We start from the raw sequence: 22,976 nt of genomic DNA on the forward strand, positions 1-22,976 counted from the left end.
TGCTACTGCATGGGACACCTCACATACGATGGGTAACAGGCTGGGTTAGAGGACGATGACATACCCACAGGGTAGGCATCTGACAAGCCCCATGTTACGGATGAGGCACAAAGGTTGAGTAGACCTGTCGAAGGTCACCTGGCTAGTAAGGGGTCTGTTTAGCACCTGTGACAGGCAGAAAAAGGGCCCCCCAAAGGGGCCCGCATTCTAATCCTCGGAACCCGTGAATATGTGACCTTACGTGGCAAAGGGACTTTGAAGATGTGATTAAGGATTCGGGGGGGGGGGGGGGTGGGGAGTCTCCTGAATGGTCTGAATAGGTGCAACGTAATCACGGGGCCCTTAAAAGAGGGAGGCAGGAGGGTCAGACTCAGAGAAGATGGGAGTGAGGAAGAAGCCAGAGAGAGACAGAGCCTGGAAGATATGTGCTGCCGCCCTCGAAGATGAAGGAGGGGCACGGGCCAAGGAACGCGGGGGCCTCAGGAAGCTGGCGGAGGCGCAGGGATACGCTCTCCCCAATGGCCTGCAAAAGCAACGTCCCCCTGCCAACATCTCGGTTTTAGGGTTTCCAACTTGCAGGGCCAGAAGACGACAAATCTGTGTTGTCGTAAGCCGCTAAATTTGTGGTCATTTGTTACAGCAGCCGCAGGAAACTCATACAGCGCCCTTGAACTAGACCACAAGACAGCTGCACTGCCAGGGAAGGGAAGGAACCCACTGCGTTTACCCAGGAGGCGGTCAGAGGCCCTTCTGAGAAGGTCCCCGGTGTGGAGGGCCCCCGCTGATTCTGGCGCACATGTCCTCCGCCCTCCTGAGGAAGTTGGTGCAGCGACCTCAAGTACTGAGAAGGAGTTGGCTGGAGTGCACCGAACCCCTGAAGCCCCGAGCCTGAGGCGGGTCCCCAAGCTTGTCATTTCCAGGAACACTGAGCCTCCCTGATGCCGGGAAGGCTCGGTCCACGTGCACTGACCCTCTCACGGCGACCGTGCCACCGCCCCGGCACAGGCCTCCTCAGCCCTCAGGGGGGCGGCAGGGGAGAGGGGAGGCGAGCGAGGAGCTCCGGGGGAGCGGCCCTCCTCAGGAGCTGGTGTGGGTCCCCGGGGCCGCCAGGCTGCCAGCCTCACCGTCAGCCACGAGGACGCTGAGAATCCACAGGAGGGAACTTCCTACTGCTCTCGCTTTTGAAAAGCTCAGTCCGTGAGTCAGGCTGTCGGTTTGCCTGCCTGTCTGGCTCTCTCTCTCTCTCTCTCTCTCTCTCTGGTCAGGCAGCTTGAGAAGGCCTGATCCGATGAGATGAATACCCGCCTCGGTCACCAGGAATCTAAGGCGTGCAGCCAGCTGAGTCACACGGTGGCGATGGCTCAGAGAGAGCCGCGGAGTTCAAGCTGACCTCACTCTGGAAACGGGGCCAGACGCTGCAATACAGCGGGACATCGGAGAGCACATTGGCCTCCGAAGGCTCCAAGTGCTGTGTGTGCTCTGGCCACAGAAGGCCGTTTTGGAAGGGAGCGTCATGACTCCCCCTGTAACTCGAGAAGCGGGGAGACTGCTGAGTCCGGAGAAAGGCTGGGGAGGAGCGGCCACCAGGGATGCTTCAGGCCACGAGGATGTGGCCTGCAGTGGTAGCCGCTGTCCCAAAGTGACCTCGCTTGACTGAAAGGTGTCTGAAGTCACTGACCCGCTCAGAGCCCAGCCGGGCATCTGACGCGTGTATTGTTTTTTTTTTAATTTTTTTAAACGTTTATTTATTTTTGAGACAGAGAGAGACAGAGCATGAGTGGGGGAGGGTCAGGGAGAGGGAGACACAGAATCGGAAACAGGCTCCAGGCTCTGAGCCGTCAGCCCAGAGCCCGACGCGGGGCTCGAACTCACGGACCGCGAGATTGTGACCTGAGCCGAAGTCGGCCGCTTAACCGACTGAGCCACCCGGGCGCCCCTGACGCGTGTATTTTGAGGGCCTCCCCCTTTGTGCCCGAGTGGACCCGCAGAGCCTGAGGAGCCCCGGGAGAGCTCCTCCCAGACACGGCGAATGGGCTGCACCAGCCCCCGGCTGCACCCCGCGGCTCCTTCTAGCCCCTCAGGGCCGTCCAAGTACAGAGGGCCATCTTCGGCTGGTGGGGCCGCGGGCTCGACGACGGGACCCAACCCTCAGAAACACCGGTCCTTGCTCTCCCTGCTTGGCCACTGCTTTCACACCCCACTGAACACCCGAGCTTTGATGACCGGTCACCATTTTCTGCCCTCGTTGACTGCCCTCATCACCCCTGAAACCGAAACCTCACACGTGAAAGTCTGACGAAGGCCCGATCCTCTATCCTCTAGAGCTTGCCTGGCTCTCTGCCTGGCTGACCACGGTGGCCGTGCCACAGCCGGTGTCCCCGGCCAGCAGTGAGGTCACCTCCGCAGGCGGCAGGGAGGAGGGAGAAGGACAAGATGGGGCGGGGGCCGCACTCTTGGAAAGTGCTCTCTGGGGGACTGGATTCGCTGCTGGAATCCCGGAAGGCGGCGGGGGGGGGGGGGTGCAGAGGCAGCAAACGCTGGGGTGAGGAGTCCTCAGGGTCCCGGCTGCCCCACGGGGGCCCTGGACTCCCGGCCCCAGAAGATGGGCCAACAGAGAGAGCCACGTCCAGGGGCCCGATTCTTCCTCCTGTGGCGTCCCAGCACCCACTCCACTGCGGAGCTTCCGTGGAAGTTTTGTTCTAGGCCTGGCTCTTGGGCACAGCCGCACAGCGTGCATTACGTATGGCTCTTGGGTCCGTGGGCCTGGGCGCCAATCCCAGCCTTACACCATCAGGAAGCTGACTTCCGGTCTCTGAATTTCAGCTGCACCTTCTCTGAACCGCAGTCATTTCCCCTACCTCTCTCCTGTTGGAGGGCTGGAAGGGATGAGTCATACGGAGCATCTGGCCCAGCATCCTGCACACAGGAAGCACGGAGTGGACAGCCCCTAACTGCCCCAGCAGCTGCTTCCTGGCCACTTGCCCGTCTGGGTGCCTTTTTCGGGAACGCACACGTCCACCACTCTGCTTTTAGAACCCGGATGCCTCGCGAGGCCCTCCAACACCTGTCTGCATGTTCTTCCTCTGCACCCCGGGGTCCCGGCCTCCCACCCCGGCAGCCCGTTCCACATGCCAGCTCGCTGCTCCCTGTGTCAGGAGTGACCCCTCCTCGTCCTTCCTGGTCACAGGCTCCTCACGTGGCGAGTCCGCCAGGACTTTCTCTTGCCCGAGCACAAGAAGCGCTTACGTGATCAGAGTGGGTAGGAAGTTCTATCTGTCTGCCCAACGACTGTTAAGCCATCTGAGGGCAGGGGTCACGGCTGGTCCTCCCCATCGCTCCACAGGGCGCACAGCACGTGTTCACACCTCTCCCAGTGGGCCGCGCTCTGGGCAGTGCCCCTTTCTGCACGCCCAGCGCCCGGCACGGCCCCAGGCCTTCCAGGGAGCCAATCGCTCCAGCTGAAGGGAGGGAAGCTTTGCAGACGGCGCGGCGGGAGCGACGCTTACGGGAACCGAGCGAGCTCCCCAAGCCCCACGGCTCCGCGCCCACCGGGGGCGGCCACGTACCTGGTCCCCAGAGCGTGACGCACTGCTGCTCGTGGGTCTGACAGATGCCGTTGTAGCAGTAGCCGTCGACTCCCTGACACGGGTGCCCGTCGTGCAGGTACACGTTGGCCGGGCACTGGGGGCTGGCCCCCGTGCAGAACTCGGGGAGGTCGCAGGAATTGCTGGAGTCCCTGCATGCCGTTCCCGCAGGCTTTAGCTGGAAGGAGAGGCTGTTTATGGCCCGTGCACCGCAGGAAAGGGAAGCGGCTTCCCGGCAGCGCTCCTGGGCTGGAGCCGGGGCCGGGCCATCCTCCCGAAGCCTCACATCAAGGGGCAAGGATCCCAAGGGGAGAGAGAGACACGGAGAGTCGTTAAATACACAGAATCTTGCTCTGGGCTCTGGGGTTTACCTTTCCACTAGGGAGGGGGGCAATCAAGAGCTGCCTCTTTTTTTTTTTTTTTTTTAATTTTTTAATGTTTATGTATTTTTGAGAGAGCGTGAGCAAGGGTGGGGCAGAGAGGGAGACACAGAATCTGAAGGAGGCTCCAGGCTCTGAGCTGTCAACACAGAGCCCGATGCGGGGCTCGAACTCATGAGCCATGAGATGGTGACCTGTGCTGAAGTTGGACGCTTAACCAACCGAGCCACCCAGGAGCCCCAAGAGCTGCCTGTTTTTAATTTCATGCGACATTAGGGTCTTCTGATGAGGAGACAGGCTGCTTGGTGGCACCTGTCACCTCAAAGGAGGCATGGGAAGGGAGTACCGGCCGATGGGCTCCTTAATTCTGAAGATCTCTAGTCGCCACGTGTTATAAGATGAGGTTTGCTCTTACAGTGTTAGCACTTGTGGCCAAGAGGACAAAAATCATTCCAAGGGCTCGGTGACAATTATATTTCACTTTGTCATCAAATCATGGACTTGGAAACCTGTCTGTAGGACTTCACGGGGCAGAAGTGAAGCAAGGGAGCCGTAAAAGATGTTAGGAACCATCGGCCAATGCCTCACCTTTCTGTGGTTGAAGAAACCGAGGCTCAGAGTGGCTTGTCAGAGACTACAGGGCCAGCGACCTGCCCCACCCCCACCCACCCCCCTTCCATGGCCAGCAGCTGTGTGCCCGGGGTGGGGGTGGTGGTGGTGTCAGCTTCCTTGAACGTCCCCCAGAAGTTAATCATGGAGAGAAAGGGCAGGATGGATATTTTAGGCTGAACGTAAGATGCTGTAATGCACTTCTGAATCACGGGGCTGGGTGGGGAGCGGAGAGGGACTTTCCTGCGAGCAGAATGCCAAGATCAATCGCTTAATTGAAAAAGAAAGAAAGTCTACCCTTGGAACCTTTGAATCAAAAGCTCAGGCTTCTCCTCAGTCAGATCTCCGCTCTGAATGACGAGACAAACAATGGAATTGCCCAAACAAATGGCAATCTGTCATGGCAGCAGCAATGACCAAAGTATCAAAGGGCCACCATTGTTCGGGCTGGGTGGGCCAATCCTTGTGTTGGGAGGACATCAAGATCAAGGTGGTTACATATATTCCCTGGAACGACCCGCATGGCTTCTCAGCCCGGCAGGTAGATGTTCTTGGGATAGAGCAGAGGCTGAGTGACCGGGGTGGAGACTCTCTCTCTAGCTGCTCCCATCATGGTAATAGGACGATGCATCTTACCAGCGTCCAGCAACGCAACTGGAGTGTGTCACAGTGAGCCAGAGTTTTGGAGAACAATTCTTTTCCAATCCGTAAATAAATGACTGACCACCGATGACTTAGCATTCAAGTGTGCATTTCACACGAAGATTGGAGGGGGCGCCTGGGGGGCTCAGTGGGCTAAGCATCTGACTCTTGGTTCCGGCTCAGGTCCTGATGGCGCAGTTCGTGAGTTCAAGCCCCGCGTCGGGCTCTGCGCTGACACTGCAGAACCTGTTTGGGATTCTGTCTCCCTCTCTCTGTGTCCCTCCCCTGCTCATGCTTTCTCGCTCCCTCTCTCTCTCTCTCAAAAAAAAAAAAAAAGATACATAAATAAAGTGTGCATTTCACACGAAGACTGGACAACAGTGGGGGACACCAGCTTGTACGGTGAGGAGTTACGGTTTTCACAATAGAGGGGCCGGGAAGCCATCCTGTTGCCTCGCTCGTCCTGTGTCATTGTGGAAGCACCTGAACCTGGGGGTGGCCTCGGGGGCCGAGAGAGCTCACCCGACAGTCTTCACAGCACAGCCCGTGTGCGCACACAGCGTCCGGCTTCAGGGTACAGGTGGTGGCATTGCAGCAGACGTTCGTACATTCCTGGGGAGGAGAGCGGGACTCGTTTGACAGGGTCTCGTGGGGCAACTACTCATGGAAGGCCCGGGCCATAAAGGGAAGGAGCTGAAAACCAGCCTGAGATTATTTTCACATCTAGCAAAGCTAAGCTTCTGTGAAGCTTGCCAAGGTCTGTGAGTCCCTGGGAAGAGTCAACAGCACTCATTCCGTGCCTTTCACAGAGGGTAAGGGGAGCGTGCATAGGAAGGCGGGCTGCCTGATCCAGTCAAGTGGGCTGTGGCTGGGGGTCTGTGGGGAGGCCTCTGATTCAGGATTCATGCAGGTCTTATTGTAGTGAACGGTCTCAGGATCGCCGGAACACTCTGAACTCACTTTAAAAATATACACAGGCGGGTACAAACTCAACTCTTCAAATACTGACCCTTTTAATCTGGAGCATGCCGGCAGGGAATGGGGTCCAATCAATCGTGGAACCACAGTTCCCCGCCCTCCAGCCCAATGCGGTAGCCAAGACTCTTGCTCAGCACAGGTGGCTGCCTCACCCAGACAAGGCACCTCTCAGGTCCGAAACGCACATCAGAATGACCAAGAGGCCGGAAAGGAGGTCTGTGGGATGTGCCCATGGATTTGCAAGGGATTTCAACAGAGAGATCACATATTAGATGGACTGCTCTCTCTGAAAGGACGGAAAATGACCTCCTCTGTTAGGTTGTTCTTCACAAGTGCCCACGTTCTCCTAACAAAAGCCCTACAAGGGACTGGCACCTTTGCTCGGCTCTCCCCAAAAGGTCCATACATATTACCTACTGCATTTATGAAGTCCTTGTACTTTAGAACATCCCAATAACCTAGAGTTTACACATGTTAGAAGAAAATGAATTATCCGAAAGAAGAGTTCATGGGGTCATTAGTATTAACTCGTGTTAATTAATTAATTAATGTCCTTTTAGTATTAACTGATGCCCTTTTACTTAGGATGTGACATGAGCAGAAGAAGATATATACCATTAGAGTGAAACCAATCATGTGGTATTTTAATAGTATAATATTTTACTCCTGAAAACCATGTTCTGTTAATGAAGTTATCATCAGTATTACAAACGCAATGAATAAAATTTTGTGGATAATCCAGAAGATTTAGGGCGATCCTGGATCTCTGAACTGTGTCCTGTGTGAGGCTCTATGAATCATGCTCTCATTTGGTGTTTACGATTTGCTCCCATTATACATCCATCCAAAGTTATGAAATTTTAAATTTGCTCAAGGACCTTATAAACATCCGGAGCGTATAACATATACAGTAAGACGAAAGTGCCAACCAGAAGTCATAGCTGTAACCTTGATGACAGGAAGGGTTTCTAACTCGTGGACTTATATAAGTTTAGGAACTTGCTTTGTTTTTAAAAGGAGTCTACTGATTGATTGCATTCCTGATCAGTGCCGTCAAATACACAGCAGTGTTGTCCTGTTCACTGTGGTCTAAATGGCTCTACTAACGACATACTAACCAAATTACACATTTCCTTGAGCGTCTCCGTTAAATCAGCCATCTGAAAACTAGGTCCTAAGATTCTTTAAGAACTACCTCCTCACCCCTGACCAAATCACTAAAAAATATAAGCAGCAGTTCAAATGGAAATGCAGCCAAGGAGAATGGCTTTGACTTCAAAGGGGCTTGATAATGTGAGAAAGATAACTAAGTTTAAAAGATATTTGCAGGCTACTGTCATTCTATTGACTTTAAACAAGGAGATAAGGCTGCTTTCCCAACCCCGTTAGCTGGATGAATGAGTGAGTTGTCAGGATATCCTTATGGTTGATGTAAATCCAATGCCCTGTATGGAAGGCTCCAGAAATCACTTGCCTTTTTAACTACCCAGAATCTATTCCTTCTGCAGGACTATATGTATCAGAAGAGACAAATTCTTCATCTGTTGATACATATATTATGTTAGTACTCAATAGGAAAGTTCAACAGAGCCAATGAACACTAGTTCTCCAAAGAAAAAAGAATAATGAAGCCGTTAGTGAACTCTCTGCAAAGGCCATGTCATTCTTGGGTTGTGGGCGGTAGATACAAATTCTTAATCACAATGCACTGAGATTAAGTCTACAATGCATCCTCCTGAAAACAGCGATTATTTCTGAGAGCAAGGGGGCAGAAGAGGAATCCAGTTATGAGCTGGGGAAGTTCTGGTCCCGTTCGCTCCCCGATGTGGTGACACATTGAGTCCCCCTGGGGGCCAGGGAACGCACGGGCTAACACGAAGCAAAGGCGTGAGGACTATTTCCAGGGCCTGAGCGCTGGGCAGGGGCCTAAAGAGTGCAGGTGAATTAAGCCTGGGGCTGACTAAAAGTTTTGGTCAAAGCAGTTTGGAAACTGGATATGGGTTGTTATACTCTTGGACACAATTTGAAAAGCAAAAACTAAAAACTACAAATTGAGGTAAGAGGCTTGCCTAGAACTTTGAAAGATTGCTCAGACTTTGAAAGAAATGTCGACGGAAAGAATGAGAGTGGTCTCTTCGGATATCAAGAACTTGTCCTGTGAAACAAGGACCCAACCACAGAAACATACAGTTGGGAACTATATGCAAGCAGAACATGGCTCTACATAAGGAAGGAGTTTGACTGAATCAGTGCTGCCCTGTCATGACATCCTGCCTGGAGAGATAGCAAGCACCCCGTCAAAGCTGAATGACTCCTCGACGGAGGCGAAGTTGAGGACCATAACATCAGTGGCTGGCAAATTTCAGGTCCTCAAACATTCGTTGACAGGATGGTGGTGGTGAGGATGCTGGTCGTGGGGACGGTGATAATGGTAGTGATTGTGGCGGGGATGGTGGTGGTGTTGGAATAGGGAGCGAATGCCTGTGGATGATCATTCTACACCGGAGAGTTCGTGACTCTAGGAAGAGCTGTCAAACTTATTTAGAGTAAATAAACAATTACAAGGAGTTCCAATCAAAGAGAAACCATTTTAAGTCCACATGGCCTCTCCTGAGAAATACGGGCAATTTATACTAATTTTGTTTTTCTTCTGCAGGTAGTTAATAAAGTCCCCAGGGACTCTCCCCTTTGTATCCCCCATCCCATGACAGTTTCAAGTTTTCCTCCACTAATCTTCAGAAGAGTTTCTATAACCCCATGCATGAGGACTGGCTCCCGTACAGCAATCACCCCCAACACACCGTGAGCAAAATTATCGCTGCCGTGGACAGTGCTGGTATCGCTGTTCTATCCCGGATTTGGAAAGGACGCACAAACATTTGATGGGACCACCTCTACTAGCCCCATCCCCTCCCCCAGTACTTATTCACTCCTGAAGTTCTTGCAGAGCTAGCCAGACTGAGACCAAGATCGTTCCTGCTGGTACGGGAAAACGCAGAGCCTTGGGAATTACAAATATGAAGAAGGTTCTACAACCGGTTGCCTGTCTGACGAGCACAGGAATCTGACGGATATCCCAGGATCTCTGCACATTTCCTTCCACCCTAGAATCCCCTTTTCGGAGCAGCCCTCCAAAACACGCTCTTCCTAAGCCCTCACCAAGTCTGTCTGTGAATCTAGCCAAGCCCGCCTTGAACCCGTCTACCATTTCCGCTTTGCATAAGCTCTCGGGGAGGGAATCCCACATGCAGACTGCTTGCTATACAAACTCCTTGCTTTGATTTATTCTAAACGCTGCCTCCTCCAAGCTTCCAGGAGACACCTGTTTTACCAGGAGATCTCACTGTGTGCTCTCTTTCTCCTTCCTTCTCAAGATCATTCGGAGATTAAAAAGTGGCTGTTAAATAATTTTTTATGCTGCTGAAGTTTATCTTGGGCCCTACGGAAACAAGACATTTGCCTGACACTGGCTGGAAAACAGGGTTAAATAAGCCCTTTGCTGGATACAAATGTTCCCTGCTTCCGCTTACTGCTTCTGAAAGCTAACAAGCAAAGAGGCAGGAGACCGGAGCCTCGGGTTGTGCATACAGAGAAGGCTGCGGCATCAGGCAGTTTTTCTACTTGGGTGGGAGCTCTTGGTTAAAAATGAATGTTGCTTATTCAAATTCCCCTCTGGTTGCTCGCTTTGCAAAGAGAAAGAAATGATGCTTATTAGCCATTTGAAGCTAGCATTCCCCAAGCTTTCTTCTCTGTTAAACTCAAAGCTAAATGCTTTATTTATTGTTCTTGTCCTCAGCTGGCCTCACCTAGACCGTGTCCTTCAATAGAGAAGATTCTTTCTTTTTAAAACCACTTTTAAATCTCAGAATCTTATTCTGAGATTCAAGAGAAGGCCGCCCTGGCTTGCACAGCTGTTCAAGGCGGGGTGGGGTGGGGGCTCTTTAGGACTTTCCAAGGGGGGGGGGGCCTATTTAGGACTTTCCGTCGTGAGTTTCTAGCACTTTCGTTCTGCCGCATAATTCTTCCAAGTCCCTACTCCTTTGCCAGCCACAGATGCAAGGCGGCGGTCCCAGGGGGTGTCTCTTACCTCCGGCCCTCCACAGTCACACTCCTCTCCTTGCTCCACATATCCGTTCCCGCACTTCTGGCCCCCGAAAGACTGCTTCACTTCTGGCAGGTTGAAGAGGCACATTCCCATGCCTTTCTCCAGGCTGGCCTCTAGGTCCTCCTTGCTGCAGCTGCTGAACACCATGGGGAACGGGAACCTGCGGAGAAGAGCTGAAACGGTCAGCCGTCGAGGCACAGAGTGGCTTCTCGAGCCTTTTCTTGTACAGAGGTTCACGGGGCTCGCTGACGAGCGCTGCCCACATGTCCACCCTTAGTCCCAGTGAACCGAGGCTTAACTGCCCGGCATAAAACGAGGCACACTCGGCTACATCCTGAGATCTATCCCCATACAGCGCCCACGCTACCAAGGAAGAAGTGCTCTACCAAAAACCAAATCCTCTTGTGACCGTTTTCGACAAATTGACAAATTTGTACAGCATCTCATGATGGACAATCATGAACAGTTCCGCACGAAACGATACGACAAAAAAAAAAAAAAAAAAAAAAAAAAAAAAAAAAATGAGTCCTTGGGACCTGCAGCTTGTAATATGAACGCACACCGGTGTCCTCATTGGAAAGCACAAGGAAGAGACAGGTACAAATGACTGTACGTATCACTTCCTCGGTTCCACGGACACAACCCCACTGTAGGTGAGGGCCGGCTGAGGCTGGCATTCGGGTCTACGAAGGGCAGATCACTGCCTCTGAAAGCAGAGCTGTAAGAAAACGCAGGGGACTGGAAGTGTGGGCCCTGCTCTTGCCTCAAAACACCAGGGCTACAGTGGATGTGGCAAAGTTGGCCAACCTTCCCGGCATAGTTCATGTTCCGCCTTCCATGGTCCAGAGGGGCTGCCCCACCCCCTTGCTCCAGGATGGGCTAGAGGACTAATTCTCGGCAATGGAACGTGAACAGAGGTGAAGTGATGCAGAATGCTTCCAGTTGAAGGTAAGGGGACTGTGGCTCTTCAGGTCCTTTCGTTCCCCTCAGTCAGCTGAGCTCAGGGTATTGCAATGTCCTAGGAGGGGGCGTCTGGTCCTGACTCCCTGCTGGGAGGGAAGCCACCGGCAGCTTACAGCCTTGGAGTGTCATCTGGGTGGGAAACCCACCTCTATTATGAGAAGCCACTGAAAATTAGGGGCTTGTTTCCTACAGCAGTTAGTGTTACCCAACACACATAGAGTAGCTCACTCTTTCTTCAGATGCATTTTCTCGTATCTTGAGGCAGCGATGGTTATGAGGGGCAAGGACGCCAGAAACTCAGAAGGTTCTGCTATTTAGTGAGGAAGTAGGGCCTGTTGACCGGCAAGCCTGAACACCCTCTTTCCATGTGGACGTTTATGGGGTGACATTATGACCGGATTCTAATCAACTGGCCAAGCCAATGAAAGCTGGATGTATCCCTAAAGATGGCAGACCAGCCACCATTCAATATAATTTGGCAAATTTTGAGATCAGGATCATTTCCTGCTAATAAACTGGTAACATCGTCTTATCCCCCCCCCTAATGGGTTTTATCCATCTCGGGTGATTAACTCTGGAGTAGAATTAGAATCTACAAATAAATGAATAAGCACATGTCTTGCATTGGATGGAGAGGTAATAATAATAAAGCAAGGCTTACTTCTAGTGCTGTCACAAAGTTCCTTTCGAAATCTTTAGAACCTCCCTTGGATGACAGATTACTCCTGATATCAAAATGATGCCGAATAGCTTCAAGTGATGACCACCTGAAAATTCTAACTTTATCCATTTAGAAGTGCTTTGTGTTGACAAGACAATGGTATGTTGTGCAGGGAATCGAGAGCTGTTCTCTTTGCAACGGAATACGTTTCATCAAGGCAAAGGATCAGACCTCCTTCTGTGTTGACAGTCCTAGGACACTTACGTAGCTCAGGGCCTGATCCAGACACTAAACCTTGTTCTCATGTGCTATGCAGCCAGGTGTTGTGATGAACTCTTATCAATGCATTCTGGAAAGGAACGGATTTCTAGAATGTTTTCACAGTTAACTAGAAAAGACAGTAGGGTCACCGGTGAAGCTCAGGAAGGGTTGAGAGCAAGAACAACACTAGTTGAGAGAAGATCAACGAACCACCCTGTTTCACAAATGGGCGGAGAACGTCCACCAGTGTTCGGAGGCTAAAGGCTTAGGGGCCGAGGCCAGCCCCAGACCCTCCCGTCTCACTGTCTTGCAAAATGTCAAATGCATATTGGGCTTTGGAGAGATGAGACTAAAGAAGAGGGATAGACAGTAAGAAGATTGATGGGATTAGTTTAGGTCCAGGACTTAAACTTCAGAACGTTTGGGAGAGGAGAACAGATCCTTGTTGGCACAAATGCGTTCGTGTGTCGGCTAGATGCTCTCAGAAGTAGAGTTACCTGCATGATGGTAAGTTTCTATTTCTCTTAGAAATGGTGGGGGGGGGGGGCAGTGAACAAAGCATTGCAAAATCCTGATTATCATGGAGCTTCCATTCCAGCCGGGCGGGTGGGTCATGCATAAGGTAAGGGGGCCAATGAAGTGTGCTAGAAAGGGATGTTAAAGAGAAAAATTAAACAGGCAAGGAGGAAAGGATGTGTGTGGGAAGAACTGAACTTTCAGGAAGGGCGGTAGAGAAAGACAGCACTGGGTGTGTATGGGGGTAGCATTTGAAGCTCTCATCTGAAGGAGGTGAGGGACCACACTGTGGGTGCATCTGGAGGAGGAACATTCCAGGCAGAGGGAAGAGCTGCTTCAAAGACAGATGGAGAGACAGGACTGGTCTAGAGGAATGTGCTAAATAGAAGACCTCTCGGCCACCCAAATTCATGCTGATGCTAAGCAGACTACCAAGGACTATCATTAAATGGCGGGGAGCTTTGCTCTGCACAGACCAGGTACTGATAATGGCTGAAGGTATTTTCCATAAGAACTCTAAACTCTTATTATTTTCCCCCTTTTCAGGAAACTATTTTTGAATGACAAGCAAAGGTCTGCTCATCATCTCCCTTCTGCTGAGGTCCTCTCAGTTGTAAGAATGAGAATATTTAAAAATTATATCTAGGGGCGCCTGGGTGACTCAGTCCCAAGGTTGGGCGTCCGGCTTCGGCTCAGGTCACGATCTCCCAGTTGTGGGTTCAAGCCTCGCATTGGGCTCTGTGCTGACAGCTCAGAGCCTGGAGCCTCCTTCGGATTGTGTCTCCCTCACTCTCTGCCCTTCCCCCACTCGTACTCTGTCTCTCTCAAAAATAAACAAACGTGAAAAAATTTTTAAAAATCGTATCTAACCCAATGGCCCTTCCTCCAATAAACAGAATTTAGTGATGGTAAAGGATTTTAAATCTCAAAAGGGAATTTGATGGCACCAAATATTAGACTCTCCTAATTACAATACAATCCTGATCTATACATATTTGAAAACGTTTGACGTCCCAAGAACCACTGGTTGCCTAGCGAACCACTGATGTCTTGCCTTAAGAGCCAAAGAACAGTTCGTTCATTGGCATAAAAAATATGCCAGTGAACCATGAACAACGTACGGAGTCTACTCCCCAGGACAGCATTAAGAATCCATGGGCGGGATCGATCGGCACGGCGATTATTAAGATTGCTGTTTCCTCAATGGAGTCACACGTAAAAGAGGGTCACCAGAAAGTGAGTGTCACCCTCCTTTCTAACTTTGAAGGAGGTTAGGATGACAGAATTAAACCTTTTGTGTAGTGTGGTCACTACTCTTTCACTTGTCACCCATCTACTTACTTAGGCAAGAAGCAACTTTCAAGCGTCTATTACATTCGAAGTTCTGAGGAGGATCCCAAGATGATTCAAATATGTCTTCCCACTGTTGCCTCATCCGACCTTTGCCCAAGGAACTACCAGACACACCCATGCCCCACACTGCCTCTCCATCCATAGAAATAAAATACGGACACGTGTTTACGTATGCATAAAATATACCATGCATACTCATTCATATAAATAATGTAGAAATTATATAAAAATAAATGATGTTTAATTATAACGTATATATTTAGTTGACATATACAGATACATATTTAAAAAATAACTATGTATTGAGAACTAGCTAGGTGCTATGGTGGGTGCTTTCTCACGGTACTATTTTTTTTAATGCTTTTTTGCTTTTAAATTTAAATGTATACAATGGAATATTACTCGGCGATGAAAAAGAATGAAATCTTTCCATTTGCAACAACGTGTATGGAACTAGAGGGTCTTACGCTAGTTGATTTAAGTCAGTCTGAGAAAGATAAATACCATATGATTTGTGGAATTTGAGAAACTCAACAGATGAACATAGGGGAAGGGAAGGAAAAAGAAGATAGAAACAGAGGGAGTCAAACCATAAGAGACTCTTAAATACAGAGAATAAACTGAAGGCTGCTGGGGGCGGTGAAGGGGGATGGGTTAAATGGGTGATGGGCATGAGGGAGGGCACTTTTCAGGATGAGCACTTGGTGTCATACACAAGAGATGACACCCTGGGTTCCACTCCTGAAGCCAAGACTACACTGTATGTTAACTAACTTGAATTTAAATTAAAAAAAAGTTCAAAGCAAGTCTAGAGAGACAGGTATTGCTACGCTCATTGTGCAAACAAGACGAAGGATTGGATTGAGAGTGTACAGTTAGGGGATGGCAGATGCTAGATTTGATTCCAAGTTCGGTCATTTAAAAACCCCATTTTCGTCATTACTGATGTCAGTTCAGCGCGGCACTACCTGTAGTGAATGGCCAGAACGTGGGCAGTGATCAAGAAACCCTTGATGCACGGATGTAAACATGAAGGACAAATCCCCCCACCCAACAGATGCCTGGATGAGTGGTCCTCCGAGTGTGGCCCCTGCATTAGCATCACTTTGCAACTTACCAGAAATGCAAATGCCCAGGCCCCACCCAGACCTACTGAGTCAGAAAACCTCAGGGGTAGGGCCCAGTAATCTGTGTTTTCACAAGCCCTCCAGGTGACTTTTTACACCAAACTCCACACCCGAAAAACAAATGATCCAGTGAAGATATGGGCAGAAAACACGAATAGACGCTTCTCTAAAGAAGACATCCAGATGGCCAACAGGCATATGAAAAGATGTTCAGCGTCTCTCCTTATCAGGGAAATACAAATCAAAACCACGCTTAGATACCACCTCACGCCGGTCAGAGTGGCTAAAATGAACAAATCAGGAGACTATAGATGCTGGAGAGGACGTGGAGAAACGGGAACCCTCTTGCACTGTTGGTGGGAATGCACACTGGTGCAGCCGCTCTGGAAAACAGTGTGGAGGTTCCTCAAAAAATTAAAAATAGATCTACCCTCTGACCCAGCAATAGCACTGCTAGGAATCTACCCAAGGGATACAGGAGTGCTGATGCATAGGGGCACAGGTACCCCAACGTTTATAGAAGCACTTTCAACAATAGCCAAATTATGGAAAGAGCCTAAATGTCTATCAACTGATAAATGGATAAAGAAGCTGTGGTTTATATATACAATGGAATACTACTTGGCAATGAGAAAGAAGGAAATCTGGCCATTTGTAGCAACGTGGAGGGAACTGGAGGGTATTATGCTAAGTGAAATAAGTCAGGCAGAGAAAGACAGATATCATGTTTTCATTCCTATGTGGATCTTGAGAAACTTAACAGAAGACCATGGAGGAAGGTGGGGGGGGGGGGGAATAGTTACAGAGAGGGAGGGAGGCAAACCACAAGAGACTCTTACATAGAACAAACTGAGGGTGGATGGGGGTTGGGGGGAGAGGGGAAAATGGGTGATGGGCATTGAGGAGGGCACTTGAATGTTGTGAGGAATGTGGATGTTATGATCATTGAGGATGAGCGCTGGGTGTTGTATGTAAGCCAATATGACAATAAATTTTATTAAAAAATAAAAATTAAAAAATAAAAATTAAAAAAATTGGGGTAAAACTCACATCATGTAAAATTCTCCATTTAAAAGTATACAGTGTAGCAGCTTTTAGTACATTCATAATGTTGTGCAGCCCTCACCACAATGGAATTCCAGAACATTCTCCTTACCCCCCCCCCAAATGAACCCCATACCCATTAATTAAGTGGTCACTTCTCGTTCCCTCCTCCTTGCAGGACCTGTCAGCCACTCATCTGCTTTCTGTCTCTTGGGAGTTGCCTGTTCTGGGCATTTCATATAAATGCAGTCATACATTACGTGACCTCTTAGGTCTGGCTTTTTTCACTTAGCATAATGTTTCCAAGGGTCATCTGTGTTCTGACACTACCAAAATTAAGGTTTGGGAACAACTGACCTAGATTTAAAATTCAGATGTTGTAAAGATAATATAGGGACAAACCCACCCCTACTCATGTTGAAAAATAAGAAACACAATCTAGGTGCCTCATTGGTCACCTGTCATGCACTGTTTTCAATTAGAAACAGTTCTGTTTGGGGCATCCGTGTGGCTCAGTTGGTTGAGCATCCAACTCTTGATTCCGGCTCAGGTCATGATCCCAGGGTTGTGGGATCGGGTCCCATGTCAGGCTCCATGCTGAGCACAGAGCCTGCTTGAGATTCTCTCTCCCTCTGCCCCTTCCCCACTCTTGTATGTACTCTAATAAAAGACATTAAAAAAAGAGAAATGGTTCTGTTTTACACTGTGGTTCCATTTTCTAAGAAAAGCCCTACGTATAGCATTTTGAAAACGTGGTTAGGCATGTGCTAAAAATTCCATGAGTATCTGTCTTTAAAAAAAAATTAAGTTTACTTATTTATTTTGAGAGAGACAGCCAGTGCAAGTGGGGGAGGAACAGAGAGAGAAAGGGAGAGAGAATCCCAAGCAGGCTCCGAGCTGCCAGTGCAGAGCCCGACGTGGGGCTGGAACTCACAAAATCATGAGATCACCATGTCAGCCGAAACTAAGAGTCGGAAACTTAACTGACTGAGCCACCCAGGCACCCCTTTATTTTTTTAAGTAGGTTTCATGCCCAGTGCAGGGCTTGAACTCATGACCTGGAGATCAGGACCCAGGCTGAGATCAAGAGTTGGATGCCTAACCGACTGAGCCACCCAGGTGGCCCTATCTGTCTCTAAGAGCCAAACTCAAATCACGAATAAATTTTCAAATACCTATCAGTGTTATCCCAGAATGACCAACTACTCGTCATATTATATACTAATTAAGGTGCCACAGAAGGTTCTGGTTGTGAAAAGTGAGGTTTCCATCCTGAAGCAAGTTCCTTCCTCTTGCTTCAAACTCCAGTGTATGGGATTCTGCCTTCCTTTGGTCTATGCTGTTTCTGTCTCATTTTATGGCTGTATTCCCCGGAAGACTGATGGAAAGAACACTAACTGGGCCATACAGTTGCCCACGACATCAAAGATCTTCTGCAGCCCAGGGTCGGTAGCTTTAAAAGATAAGCCTCTGTTTCTCCCATAGCTTTCAGGAAGTTCACCACAACATGCATTTTAATACATCTTGTACATTATCCCAAAAATGCCAGGCCAGCAGCTAATTGAATTGACATATAGCAATGATAGACTGGGGCAAAGCAATAAAACAGAAGAATTAGACGAGAAGCCCTTCGGCAAGATACCTCCCCTCCGCACAAGCACGCTTCCAAATGATTGTATGTAGGACCCAGAAAAAAATCGCTGCTTCCCGCTCACGGGCAGATGCCACACCAGGGTGACGGGTCCTGCCCAGATGTGACTTCTTCCGTTACATTTCCGCCTTTGCCTCTAATATTTAACAACCAAGGACGCTTGGGGACAAATTTACCATGCAGAATGCAAGGTCAGAAATAAAATGTGGATGAAACGGACAGCTGGGCGATTCTGGAAAAAAACAGAACACAAAACCCCCTTTTCCAAAGAGGAACGCTTCTCACGGTAAATGCAGCCACGGCTTAATATTTTAGCCGTCACAAAGCTGCCAAGTAAAACATTATTAGGGGTTACTTTTACGTTGACAAATCTGTAGTCAGAAAATTCTTTGCTTGCAGAAGTCTATTGTGAGATTCAGTGCTATATTCTTGGGGTGAACCGTACTAAGCCAATTTATCAGCCTTGACAGTAGATGTCGGGAGTTATCTGCCTTGCAAAAGCTCTCTGGGTATTATCTGGGGACAAAGGCCTTTCTTGTGGGAAAGGAGGCAGCCAGGGAAAGCAGGTGTAACCAGGCTGGATTCACGGGGACCACAGGTCACCACGCACCGGGTTTCCTGAGATGCTGTTGCCTCATTAATAAATGTGTGCCGGGTTCCCAGCTCCGCGCTCTGGGGGTGACATCAGTCTGTGGTGCTGCCTGCAGGAACGACACTGAAGTGACCCGGGAAAAAGGAGGGGGAAATGGCCTGGGCAGCCGCTGAGAACACCTTGGAGCAGACGCATCGGTGTGACAGAAAAAAGCTAACGTCGCAGGAAACCAGGATGGATGGGAAGCCATCCAGATTTCTCTGTTTAAATCGATTGGAAAAGAAAAAAACCCCAACGAACAACAAACAGGAGCCTCGCTTCTCCCACAGCTGATAAATGATTAAGGCATAGCTGGTTTTGGAAAATATGTTGTCGACTTTCTGCTTCCCACCGATTTCTCTTTGCAGGTGACAGATTCCACAGGCTGGCGGGGTGGGGGGGGTGGGCTCTTCACCTGGGCGCGTTGCACAGAGAAGGTGGAGAAGAATCGAACGGGGAAGCTGGAATCTGAGCACCCCATCTATCAAAACTAAAGCCAAGATTTAAAACTAAGCCTCAGTGGTCACATCTACAGATCGGGGTAACAATAACGGCCTCACACTCCACGGGTCAGGATCAGTGAGCTTGTAACAAAAATGGGGAAGTCGCGAGTCAACATCAAAGCATCGTGGGATGCTCGTTGCCAGTATTCCCAGAAACAAGCTGTGTATTTCTTTCTAAGAGTTGTGTCTTAGTGCCTTGAAATTACTGACTGTCAGTGCCTCGTACATTCGAGGACTTAGACGCCTTGTCCACAGGGTGCAGAATTCATCATCGATTGTGGCCCGAACGTAGCAATCGTTAAACTGTAAAACCACAGTACACGGAAGCTGGAGAGGAAGCTGGAGAGGAAAACGATTCAGGAGGCCTGGGAGGATCAGGCAGTTAAGTACGAGGCCTCATTTTGATACATACATGGTGTGAAAGGCGCAGAAAGATGCACGTCAGCAATGCAAGGCTCCTGTAGCTCGAGCAGAACTGAGGAGCGTAAACAACTAACTAACACAAACAAAAAAGGCATCTGGGCGACTCTTACCTGCCACGCGGTCATGGTTGTGATCAGTTCCTGGAAGCTTGTTCCAAGTCTCTCCCAAAGCGCACATCCCGTGAGCACATTCTACATACCTGTCCAACCTTGGACTCTACAACCGAGGCCAGGCCCTGAGCTCGGGGTGGAAGAGGACCCCAAACAGAGCCGACCTGGCCTCGGTTCTCTGAGAACGCGATCGAATGGCTCATTCTCCCCATGAATTCCACAACGAGCCCGATGACCTTCTTTCAAAAACAACGCCTTGGGGCACCTGGGTGGTTCAGTCGGTTTAAGCCTCCGACTTCAGCTCAGGTCATGATCTCACGGTTCGTGAGTTCCAGCCCCGTGTCGGGCTCCGTGCTGACAGCTCAGAGCCTGGAGCCTGTTTCAGATTCTGTGTCTCCCTCTCTCTCTCTCTCTCTGACCCTCCCCCATTCATGCTCTGGCTCTCTCTGCCTCAAAAATAAATGTTAAAAAAAAAATTATAAAAAAAAAAACAAAAACCAACAACAACGCCTCAAATTCACCCAGTTCAGAGCCGATGTTCCGTGTTCCTAGTCCCTCCAGGAGCACAAACCCCCCACGATCACTGTCTTCTCTTACCTCCTTGAGCATGAGGCCCATTTACGGCGAGAGAGGATGCCCGAGGTCACCTTGGGGATGGACTTTACTCGGTCAAGTTTCAAAGCCCAAATCCTAGGGCCATCTTTAAACAAACCTTTAGGTTTTCCACAGTTATGCCCAGGAATGAAAACTTTCGATCACCACATGCAGAATTTAGGAGTGGGGGAGGAGGGGGTGCTGTTGGGACCGGCCTGGTCCCCAGCAGCCTGGCAGGACGGAGGAACAGCTCAAGGAGGCCCATTTCGGGGGCTTGGGCTCCATTTTGCCTTGCATGTCGGCGATAATGAGCATAATTATTCACAGCGGTTACCACTGGTCGGTGAGTCCCTGCTGTGGGCCGGGCGCTCGGGGGGCACTCTCACTCACCCAGCACCCCCCCCCCCCCCCGCCGTGGGTCAGAGGACATCGTCTCTGTTGTGCAGATGAGGAAACTGAGGCTCAGAGAGGTTCGGTACCACGTCACAGTCGTTTCACGTGTGGAAACATTGCTCTCTGACCTGAAGTCCCACGTTCAGTGCAACCACGGTGCCTCCACGACAGTCACGAGGCCTTGAGAAGCGGCTTCCGGGAGGCACCCCCTGGGGAAGGGCCGCAGGGCAGTCTCAGGCTTGACCCGAGTCAAGGACGGGTGGCTGGAGTCAGGTGGAGGCAGAAGCCAAACCGGCCACACGGCAGGCACGTTACTCCAAGGAGACCCTCCCGGCCCCTCCCCGAACATCTCCGGTGAGACGGGAAACAAAGGCCAGGTCTGGGGATTTATCCAGCACCTGAGGTCAAGCGCGGGCCAGAAGGCACCCACCTGGGGGAGATTGTGAGCCTGTTGGGGCCCCAACACGCTGAGGGCGGAAGGCTCCTCGGGCGGTCGGGGGGTAGGGGGGACCGAAGGAAGCCCGAGTCTGCATTCTGCCCACCCGCGCGTGCACGGGGCGTGACACCAGGAGCACTGGCTCGCGCAGCGGAGCAGGACCCGGGGCGACCGAAAGGAGTTCCTCCCGTCAACTCCGGGAACGGAAGGCGACCCAGCCTTGGGCCCCAGCGCTGACCCAGCGGGCCCACCAGATGGGCTGCAGAAGGCAAAGGAAAGCGCCAGGCCAGGCACAACTTGATCAAAACCGTCCTTAGTAGGGCAGGTCCAGCGTTAATAGCAAACACCTGGGATTCAGAAGGACGCCATCTGCGGCCCATTATAATTCATGTTGCTACATGTGAACTTTGACCTCTGCTCCTCCTCCCTGGAAACCAATTAAAGCCCAAATGTAATTTCCCCGAATTCTCAATAAAGAAAGATGCCCGCTGAGCTCTGGTCAGTTGAGGGGTGCGCGGGAGGTCTCTGGACCTTACCAGAGACGAGACCTTTCGCTCCTGTGCGCAGGCAGCTGTTTCCTCCTGAACCCAGTCCTGGAGGGCCCGGGGGAGCGAGGGCGGGGGGCCCCGGCCCATCAGGGGCCGGGTCTTGGCGGAGCTTCTCAGCTTCCTTACGAGAAAAGGCCTCTGGCTCTGCGTGGGGCTCGCCAGGGACCGGGCTCTGGCAGAGGCAGACAGATCCAGAGGTCAATGAGGGACAGGGTGCGCGTCCAAGATAACTCCGTTCTTTCCCCCGACCCTAGCAGACAGACCTGCGAAGATGATGCCCGTTGCTTCTGCTGACTCTGAGTCTGTAACAGGGAAGACACGTTTCATCAAATGTGATAGAGGAAGGCGGTCACGGCCAGCCACCTCCGAGCCACCCAACCAGGGCTGAAGTTTGTACGAGCCCTGGTCTCGCCTCGCTGGGCTCCTTGACACGGGAGTCGCCATCAGGGCAAGCCAGAACTCAAGAAGGGTGAAGGACTGGCCCGTGGCCCCACTCCCACCCCCGTGATTGGGAACCAAAGTCCCCTCCGCTCAGAGACACCCGGGGAGGTGTGAAGGAAGGGGCTAAGAACCGGAAGCTGTGGGCTGACATCTAGAGTCCGGTCCTGACCCGCTACGGGGCCACTAGGCTCCTCAAACTTCAGTTTTTTTCATCTGTAAAATGGAGGCGATTGTATTTGCCCTTTCCTCTCAGGCACAATCGAATGAGAAGGAGATATGAAAGTTCTTTGCACTGGAGAGTGGCCCATAAAGTCTTCAAGGCATTACTCTTACTACTACTTTCATTCATTCATTCATTCATTCATTTATATTTTGAGACAGAGAGAGATAACAAGCCACGGAGAGGCACAGAGAGAGAGAGAGAGAGAGAGAGAGAGGACCCCAAGCAGGCTCTGCATAGTCAGCGCAGGGCTAAACGTGGGGCTCGAACTCATGAACTGTGACATCATGACCTGAGCCGAAACCAAGAGTTGGACTCTTAACTGACTGAGCCACCTTATCATGGAAGACGTCCCTTACCACTACTTGTAGATTTTATATTTTTGTCCCGTCTCCTCTCACTTCTGTTAAATTAAGCAAAGGCTTTCAGGGGAGACGCTTCAGAAAGGACCCCACTGTCTGAAAGCAAATTGCTCTGGTCACTCTGATCTCCATGGAGCATGTACGAGAAAAGCAATGGACCCAGCCACCGATTTGCCACCCATTTCCCTGGGGGTTCTCAGCTCTCATTCTTTTTTATTTTATTTTTATTTTTCATTTTGTTTTTGCTTTTCTACTTATTATATCATATCTATTCTTGAAGCTATTATAAATCCACTGTAGAATGACGTGGGATATACAACAAATGAAAACGGCAGTGCTGTGAATGCTGGTTAGTGTAAGAGACCACAGGCTCAGCCTTCACCCCGGAGGTTTAGCCGTTACACGGAAGGTGGAAAGATGGCCTCACTCTGCATACATCTG

The 22,976-nt window shown here is 50.4% G+C and overlaps 1 protein-coding gene across 2 annotated transcripts in view; it reads right to left on the reverse strand.

Moving 5' to 3' along the window:
* The window catches only part of ADAM12 (ADAM metallopeptidase domain 12), a 353,192-nt gene that overhangs the window by 53,059 nt on the left and 277,157 nt on the right, over positions 1-22,976 (reverse strand). For both annotated transcript variants that reach the window (XR_006701751.1, XM_045439195.1), the window contains exons 12-14: positions 10,281-10,458; positions 5,738-5,827; positions 3,567-3,762 (exon numbers count right to left, since the gene is read on the reverse strand). Coding sequence is in view for 1 of the 2 variants with exons in the window: in XM_045439195.1 (XP_045295151.1) it covers positions 3,567-3,762; positions 5,738-5,827; positions 10,281-10,458 (464 nt within the window). In the remaining variant the exon portion in view is untranslated. The remainder of the gene's footprint in view (positions 1-3,566; positions 3,763-5,737; positions 5,828-10,280; positions 10,459-22,976) is intronic.

The sequence above is a fragment of the Leopardus geoffroyi genome, chromosome D2, assembly GCF_018350155.1.
Source record: "Leopardus geoffroyi isolate Oge1 chromosome D2, O.geoffroyi_Oge1_pat1.0, whole genome shotgun sequence".
Classification (NCBI taxonomy): domain Eukaryota; kingdom Metazoa; phylum Chordata; class Mammalia; order Carnivora; family Felidae; genus Leopardus; species Leopardus geoffroyi.